The 9,170-nt window shown below is 38.7% G+C and overlaps 1 protein-coding gene across 2 annotated transcripts in view; it reads left to right on the top strand.

Moving 5' to 3' along the window:
- LOC107105097 (dual 3',5'-cyclic-AMP and -GMP phosphodiesterase 11A-like) overlaps nt 1-9,170 on the top strand; it is a 20,735-nt gene continuing 11,565 nt past the window's right edge. For both annotated transcript variants that reach the window (XM_015405309.1, XM_015405245.1), the window contains exons 1-14: nt 1-999; nt 2,305-2,463; nt 3,409-3,498; nt 3,579-3,719; nt 3,826-3,890; nt 5,476-5,596; nt 5,669-5,747; nt 5,825-5,892; nt 5,989-6,081; nt 7,776-7,826; nt 7,979-8,125; nt 8,227-8,334; nt 8,594-8,703; nt 8,779-8,869. In XM_015405309.1, coding sequence (XP_015260795.1) covers nt 223-999; nt 2,305-2,463; nt 3,409-3,498; nt 3,579-3,719; nt 3,826-3,890; nt 5,476-5,596; nt 5,669-5,747; nt 5,825-5,892; nt 5,989-6,081; nt 7,776-7,826; nt 7,979-8,125; nt 8,227-8,334; nt 8,594-8,703; nt 8,779-8,869 — 2,100 coding nt within the window. In that variant the 5' untranslated portion in view covers nt 1-222. The remainder of the gene's footprint in view (nt 1,000-2,304; nt 2,464-3,408; nt 3,499-3,578; nt 3,720-3,825; nt 3,891-5,475; nt 5,597-5,668; nt 5,748-5,824; nt 5,893-5,988; nt 6,082-7,775; nt 7,827-7,978; nt 8,126-8,226; nt 8,335-8,593; nt 8,704-8,778; nt 8,870-9,170) is intronic.

The raw sequence follows: 9,170 nt of genomic DNA, 5'->3' as shown, positions 1-9,170 counted from the left end.
TCCCACAGAGATACAACCCAGGCTCTGGTTTGACTGGCAGCTCATGCAGCTCAGCTAAATATACGCAATTCACCTTAGTTAGTGTTTCAGGAGAGTTTGAGAGATTGGGTTGGTCAATGCAGGGAATGAAAATATAAGTAGAGCATCTTGTCTGCAGCCGCCTGTTTTCTTCTCCATTTGCCTCAAAACTCTTCTACTCTAGCCCATTTTGAAACTGCGTTGATGATGACAGCGTTTGACTTCACGGATGTAGAAGCGTTCTTGGACAGCCACCCGGATCTGTTCGAGGAGTATCTGGTTCGGAGAGCCAAATGCGACCAGGTGAGCAGGTGGCTGAAGGAGCACCAGACCTCCAAAGTGTCCACAGCCGAGGAGAAGCGCACCGCCATCACGGACCCGCTGTGGCCGAGCAGCGCAGACGGACTCCGGCGCAGGTCGTCTCACATGGAGCTGCGGCGGAACTTCGCCCGCTCCAAAGCCACAACCGCGCACCGCACGTACGACGAGCATGTGAGCCTGAGCGAACACGAGTCCCAGTCCAGCATGAGGCGCCGTGCGCTCCTGCGCAAAGCCAGCTCTCTGCCTCCGACCACCGCGCACATCCTCAGCGCGCTGCTGGAGTCCAGAGTCAACGTGCCCCAGTACGCGTCCAGCGCCATCGACTACAAATATAGACTCAAAGAAACTAACGAAAGGGAGTTTTTCCTGGAACTGGTAAAGGACATTTCTAACGAACTGGACCTGACAAACCTAAGCTATAAGATCCTCATCAACGTGTGCATCCTGGTGGATGCGGACAGGTGCTCGCTTTTCCTCGTTGAGGGACCCGCTCACAAGAGGACGCTGGTGTCCAAGTTCTTTGATGTACACTCAGGCACCACAGTCAGACCGTCATCCAGCACTTTGAATTCCAATGAAGTTCAGGTACCATGGGGGAAAGGGATTATTGGATATGTGGCAGAGCACGGAGAGACCGTCAACATCTCCAGTGCGTATGAGGTAAACAACAACAGTTCATTTAGAAGTTTTAAAAGAACGACTGAGGGAGAGATATTGATAAAAGGGCACAATGGCATATTAGTTAAATGACAATTATAATCACAGCCCATCTTACAAAAGTATTATAGTGCTTACCTACAATTCCTCATCAGGAAGCAAGTATTTGATTTCCTTTTAATATAGAAATACAGAAATAAAACATTTTTTTCTATTTGGGGTGCAAATAACTGAGCTGAAATTTATATTTTGTTTCATAATAAAAGAAAATTAAGGCAAAAAATGTGAAAAAAAGACCCCCACAGTTTGGAAGTAAAAATCACCGTGACCTCCCCTTCCATGTTTTTTTTTTCCAATGTGGGACTAACAAACACGTAAAAAACACAATTAGAGGTACCTCTTTATTGTTTTCTGTGATAAACCAACACCAACCTCTATTCTTTCCAACTATTTTGAATAGAAGAACTGATGGAAATGTAAGTCATACTGTATGCAGGTACACAGCAAATCCAACATGCTCAAATCAACACTGTCAGATTTGATTTTAACACCCTTAAAGTGTGTATATGGGTCCAAACCAGCGAGTGTTAATTTGACCCTTTTTGGAGAGTTGTCATTGTAACTCTTATTTAGAGTTAAATAATAAATCTTTCTGGAGTTTATAATTTAACACTGAATTACACCAACTAGGTGTTAGAATTGGAATATTAACACTCTCATGGAATGTTTTCCTAGAAACTTTAAAAAGCTTTCCGCTGTAATAACATTTTGAATGTGGCTTCAACTGTATACAAACACAGCACATATTGCAAACACATATCACTTATTTAGATTGTTATTCAATAAACAATGAAATAAATAAATAATTTTCTCCCTTCATACATTTATTTTATTGGAATAGCAAAAAAAGGTTTCTTTAAAGGGCTTGAATTTTGAAAGGCTTCTAAAGCTCTAAAGGGATGAAAATTCACTCCTTTAATTGTATCAGGTTCTCACCAGCCAGATTTCAAATTGTGTGCAGCATCATTATCTCATGGCCCTGGGCTGCTGAGGCATGTGTATCCCCTTGCAGAATATTCCTGCATTCACCAAGATATGTCCAAACAAATATGTAAATGTTAAAAAAAACATATGATTTTGGCTGTGCAATGAATATAAAAAGCCAAGAATCACATGTTGCGCAAAGAATATTTCAATTTAAGGGAGTGAGTAAAACCAAAACTAAAAACAAAAGGATCACCTGCAATTATGTTTTTTTTTTGTAGCTTTGTTACAGCAGTTAAATGTGTACAATGTCCACATTTTCAGGACCACCGCTTCAGTGATGAGATAGACAAGTTGACCGGCTACAAGACTCAGACCATCCTCTGCATGGCTATCTGCAACAGTGATGGTGAAGTCATTGGTGTTGTACAGGCAATTAACAAGAATCCAATGGGCACACCTTTTACAGAAGATGATGAGAAGGTGAAGCTACACTGTGCCGTGCAAAAATGCAGAGGCAATTCATCATTTAGAATGTCTCTTTTGTGGTTTGTGCTACTCAGTGTATTTTAAAGAAAGTGAATGTGCAACAGAAGCGTTTGTGGTCTAAATAGCCTAAATAGCTGCAGGGAGGAGAAAATTGCTCCCTTGGATGCAGAATACTAGAATAGATAAGCTAAAAGGTTACCCTTTTACTCAAAAGTAAACACTAAATGTGTCTCGCTGTGTAATTTACTTACCCATTCAGGAAATATAGCTTCTGTTTATTATTCCGGATTGTTCCCTTAGCAATTAACATTAAATTGGTCAGTACAGTGTGAATGTATTTTACCTTCATTTGTGGTTTTACAGCTTTCAGATGGGTTTTATTGTTCACCTACCACATTGCAACTTTCATTTAGCTTGAATTTTTGCCCTATTATTTCTGCTGAAGCCTTAATTTGGTTTTCTTTGAGAAAAAACAGCAAAATAAAAATGGAGGAGAAAATAGATAAAGACATGTTGAATTATTTGAAGTTGCTTAAATAAACTGTATCTAACAACAGTAAAGTGTCCACTAGGTGGCAGAATAAAGTTCCAACAAATGTATCTACTTAAGCCTTAGATAAATCCTTTTTTTTATTTGGGTCTTTATAAAAATAGGTTTCTGATAGTGCATATGAGACATTACCAAGATGACATAACTTTCAGTGACAAAAATAGAGTAATAGATTTTGGGATATTAACACATTTTACTGCTAAAGACTCTAAATCAATACTTCATTAACAGTGAATCTATTTGTGCTGAGATGAAGCTGACTCCAGCCCAACTTTCCATTGACAACACCACACCCTGTCTGCTTTTCTCAACCAATTTTAAGCACTTTAAGTCATCACTCAAATGAGGTGTCAGTTATTTCCCTGCTTTCTGTTCTCTTTCTTTTATAGGTGTTGCAGATGTATCTGCCATTCTGTGGGATTTCAATTTTTAATGCAAAGCTGTTTTCAGAGTCTCGCAAGGAGTATGAACGGAGCAGGGTGAGGAATATTAAGGAAATGCATTTTCAGAGCCTGCACGATCTTTGTATGGGCGGTAAGAAGGTTTGCTTTTAAAACAGGCTTTGTTGGAGGTGGTCAACGACCTGTTTGAGGAACAGACCGACCTAGAGAAGATTGTTAGGAAGATCATGCAGAGAGCGCTGACTTTGTTGCAATGTGAACGCTGCTCAGTGCTACTCCTAGAAGACATCGACTCACCTGTGAGACGTACATTTTGCTGATATTACTTATGTGTCCTGGATTCTCTTCTAATTGTGTTACTTGGTAGATATGCACTGGTTGTACTGATACATACCTTCTCTATAGGTGGTCAAGTTCTCCAAAACGTTTGAGCTGATGTCTCCTTTGTGCAATATGGACAGAGACATCAGGTGAGGGAGGATTAATGCATTTGAGTGCAGCCAATTTAAGTCTAACAAAAAACATCTAGACGCCTTGAATATTTTCAAATTATTTCACTTGCCTGTAGCCCTGTTTACTTCGGCACCTCTGATGCAACCAATATGTTCAGAAGTCACCTAATTAGTAAAAAGAGTCCACATTTAGGTCTTTTAATCTTAGTATAAATCAGGCTTAGAGATCCATAAGAGAATATTGTTAAACATACAGACCAGAGAGAAAGCAGTAGAGAAGTCTAAAGTGGTTACTTATTAAAGCAGTACCTAGGCTTTACAGAAAGCTGTTTAAGAACTCTATATTGGTTGATACCTTAGGTGTAAGTGTGCATGCATGGGTAGACTGTCCAACCATGCAATGATTAGAGCAGGGATGTCACAATCCAGTCTTCAGGGGTCAGTGTCCTGCACCTTTTATGTAGATACATCTCTGCTTTTACAAACCTGAATGAAATATGCAGTTCGTTTGCAGGAATCCAACTGAGGAGGTAACCAAGCCCATTCATTCAGATGTGTTGGACTTTAGCAATGTCTAAAAGTTGGCTGGATACCGGTCCTTGAATACATAAGTTTGACATTCCCTGCATTAGAGGATATAGACAAAGGAAGGATGGACAAATGTTCAATCCATCACCTGGACAATTAGGTGGGACCTCTAAGGTACTAGGATGGGCAAAGAAAACATTGATCAAAGAGGCTTCCAAGAAGCTTAGGGTAATTCTAGTGTATTAATTATACACTCAAATTGGGGCAAAAAGAAAGTCATTGTTGCAGCTCCGTTTGCCACAGGCCATGTAGGGGTCACTGCTATGTCCAAAAGAAATCAGCAATTTTTGTCCCGGGGTGTGCTTTGGTGGCGCAGTGGTTAGCGCACATGACCCATGTATGGAGGCCTTAGTCCTCGACGCAAGCGACCTGGGTTCTAATCCGGCCTGTGGCCCTGTCAGCCTACTGTCCATTAAAATGAGCAGCTAGTGCTGTAAAAACTGAATTAAAATAAAAAAATAATAATAATTTCATCCCACTTAGAGAGCAAACATAGCTGTGGCAGACAACTACCAGAATACACCATCCCCTCATATAGTAATGGAAGGGATGTTTTGCCATCAGCAGGGTGAGGAAATCTTAGCACAGTTGGTAATGAGACTGTTAAACTAGATACATAATTAGTCAGAAGAACAAAAACTGTTAGAGGCGCCAAAAGTCAGAGATTGAGACAGAAGTTCACTTTACGAAACAACAATAAACCCTCATTCTACAACAAGAGGTTAGTCAAAACATGTGCACAAGCAGAATTACAGAGTCAAAACCCCGACTTCAAAGAAATGGATAATTCAAAAAGTCGCAGCTGCATTTGTAAGGCAAGTATTACCTCAAGCTTTTTATTTTGATGGTTTTAAAAATCTATTTTAGTTTTACCTAATTTTTCAAAAGTATGCTCCATAATATATAATATATATATATTTTACAACAAAAATGAAATTGTGATGTTACAGAAGGTGGGAAACATAAAAGGAATATATAACAATACATTCTTTTGTCTCTTAAATGATCCAATCAGCATGGAGAAGTTATCCTGTTCTGACTGGCTGATCAACAACAGCATCGCTGAGCTGGTGGCCTCCACAGGGCTGCCTGTCAACATCAGTGATGTTTGTCAGGATCCACGCTTTGATGCTGAGGTTTGGACAGAGTTCTTTCTTTTTTAAATCAATTTTTAAAAATTCTTGTAATCCTGTTTTCTATATCTACAGGCAGACAGCCAGGCCTCGGGTTTTCACATCAGATCCGTGTTATGTGTCCCGATCTGGAATAGAACCCACCAGATAATCGGTATGTTGGACCACACTTATCTGTTTTTAAACCACCTCTTTTTGCTTTGCTGAAGTATCTATGTGTGTTTTGCTAAGGAGTCGCACAGATTCTGAATCGCCTGGACAGGAAGACGTTTGATGATGCAGATCAGAGACTGTTTGAGGTCAATCTATGAAAAGCTGTACAATAAATCTTTGATTTCATTGTTAATTATCACGTACAATTAATAGTTACTTTCTTTTGCTTTTTTTTCCCCCAGGCATTTGTGATATTTTGTGGACTTGGAATCAATAATACTATGATGTACAACCAGGTTAAGAAGACATGGGCCAAGCAGTCTGTAGCTCTGGATGTAAGTATATTTATTAATCCAGTCATTCTTTTTTTCAAAACCACAATCACAGCTCTTTGAAGTGTTATTTTCAACCTTACACATTTTTTTGTTTTGTTTTTGTCCCTGTCCAATGTGAATTAACCATAACAATAAACTGGGTTTAAAAAACAAATGTAGCTTTGAAATTATGATTTCATTTCCTAAAGGAAATTGCAATCCAATATGCTAGTAAAACATTAACTGGCCCAATATCTGTTTTAATTGAGCTCAATGTGAGCTGTATTTTAGGTTGTGTCATACCATTCCAGTGTCGATGTTGACTGCTGCATTGATCAGGATCATTTTTTTGCAGAATAGCAGAGTTCCCTTAGGCTTAAGGTGAAGATTGTTGCTACAATTTGGATTCATGATGTCATAAATCATGGCAATCAATCCAGGTTCTGGAGCAACACAACACCCCATACCCAGTACCACCATGCCTTATTCTCTGTGTGTCGTCCTTTTTTTGTATTGCTGTGCAAGTGGTAAACCAGATGTTGATGTTGGTAACACAGCTTCAAAATATTTCCTCTTTTGTCTGATCAATGCATAGAGTATTATCCAATGAGGCTTGGATATCATCAAAATATTTTGGAGGGTGGAGGTGTGAATGTAAAATCTAGTTAGCCATTTCAGTTCTCTTAATTCAACAGATTTCCTTGTGAAGCTGTTCTTTGGATGCTGAGCTTATCCAATACTTTTACGGGTGTTTTTATTTTTATTTTTTTTTATGATGTCTGTTTTTCTTGGTTCTTATATCACATCCTCCATGGGTTTACAATTCACTCTTGGAGTAATTTCTGGTAGACTAACTATTCTTGGCGAGGTTGTAGCACTACTTCATGAATTTTTATGGTCCATTCAAGTCCCAAAGCCTTAGAAAAATATTTTTATAACCATTTCTAAAGTATTAGATGTCACATGCTTTTTGGGATCCATGCATCTATTGTACTCCATGTTGTCAGTCAGGTTCTATTTAGTGGATGTGTTCATTCTGGCAGTAATCACAAATAAACTTGGGCAGTAAAATTGAAAAAAAAAAAAAACACAATCACAGTTATTTGTGATTTGATGTTATCTTGGTTATGTTTATCTCATATTGGAATTTTATCATGATGAACATTATATCAGTGTCTGTAATATGAATACTATGGATTATTGCATACACTATCTTTACTCTAGAAATTAATATTGCATGCATGGAAAAACCATGGTCTCATTCGTTGATATCAACAGTCATACTTACACTGTACGGTCATTTCCGTCTCCCAATGGTTTCTGTTCCACTGCCCGGTATCTAACCTGAGTCCTCATATTGTACTCAGAAAAACATGGTTCTGCTTCCCCTCAATAAATATTTCAGTTGCTTTCAATAATTCACAATAACTACACCAGCCTTTCTACTCGGCTCGTATCAAAGGCGACTCATACTGCTGCATTCAGCCTCGCTTATTCACTGCTGTCTCTTTAATCATCAGGTGGAGGCTTTTTAACATTAGTTCACCAAAAATCCGATGCTGTCTGCACTGATCCTGTTTTTGTAAGAAGAGAAGTAGGACTTAGGAAAGATTAGGGGAAAACATTTACTATAGGTGCTGGTGAAAATATTTGGATTCAATAAAAAATTGAATCTGCATCTCCCAGATTTGTTCTGTAATGTCTCTTTTTTTCAGATGTTGTCTTACCATGCTACCTGCTCCAAAGTAGAAGTGGACAGACTAAAGGTAATCCTTACACATAACTCTTACAATACATTTATAAATAAAATTAAAGTACTGATAGCAGAAGATCCTGCTGCTCCTTGAAGTTTCATATTGTGGTGGAGAAGTTGTGGCTGATGTCATCTGTAAAAAGCTCTATCCTCTCCCCTCTGAAGGCTGCTAAGATTCCTCTGAGTAGTGAGCTGGGTATTGATGAGTTCCACTTCAATGACTTTTCACTGGACAACGATGCAATGATCACTGCATCTCTTAGGATGTTTTTGGAACTTGGCGTGGTCCAAAAGTTTAAAATTGACTATGAGGTGAGACTGCATAATCTGCGAGGTGCTTCTTTTTCTTTAAAGTGTTTGTATTAAAGAATATATATACTTGTGGATATGAAAGTATACTTGTTTCATTGCAGGTGTTGTGCCGTTGGCTTTTGACGGTCAGGAAGAACTATCGGACAGTGGCTTATCACAACTGGAGGCATGCCTTTAACGTGTCACAGTGCATGTTTGTCATGATCACAGTAAGACAAATCTCTGAATCTCTTAGACTTTCAAAAAGGAATAAAATATTGAATAAAAATAGATTGACGAGTTCTCTTTAGGACATGAGTATTCTTTCTTGCGCATTAAACATAATCAAACTTAATGAAATGGCACAATGCTCTTTTCCATGCTTGCTGTTTAAAATCAAGAATTTCTCCCTGATACAACCAGACAGTTTAGAACAAACAGCCATAATAGGTCTGACTCTAATACCTAAAATCATTGACCTTTATGCAGACAGCAACTTTCCAGGATGTGCTGTCAGAAGCAGAGATTCTAGCCCTGATGGTCGGCTGCTTGTGCCATGACTTGGACCACAGAGGCACAAACAATGCATTTCAAGCCAAGTGAGTTAAACAAATCTGTGTCATTATAAACAGGATGCTTTTAGTAACTAAACCACTGATCCGTTATTCCTCCAGGACTGGTTCTGCTCTTGCCCTCCTCTATGGGACATCAGCAACCCTGGAGCATCATCACTTCAACCATGCCGTCATGATTCTGCAGAGTGAGGTCAGACAGCCATGCCACTGGCGTTAGCCTGCATGATTAAGTGTCTATTTAAAATATAGATATTTACTTATTCAAAAGGATTTATTTCTTATTTTACAACTAAGTTTTTGTTTTTGAAAGATTATTTTTACAATTGCTAAAACACATTCCTCAAAACCTTTAAGCACAAGTCAAAAACTGCATTACTGAAACCACAGACTTCTCCATAAATGCCAAACTTTCACTTAAAACCAGTTCTCATGGGGTCAAAACCAAACAATATGCTCAGTTCATACACACAACAATTAAAAAACAGATTTAC

The sequence above is a fragment of the Cyprinodon variegatus genome, unplaced genomic scaffold (assembly GCF_000732505.1).
Source record: "Cyprinodon variegatus isolate N-32 unplaced genomic scaffold, C_variegatus-1.0 Scaffold2, whole genome shotgun sequence".
In the NCBI taxonomy this organism is placed as follows: domain Eukaryota; kingdom Metazoa; phylum Chordata; class Actinopteri; order Cyprinodontiformes; family Cyprinodontidae; genus Cyprinodon; species Cyprinodon variegatus.
Note: the sequence above shows the minus strand (reverse complement) of the source record. Positions and strands in the feature narration are given on the sequence as shown.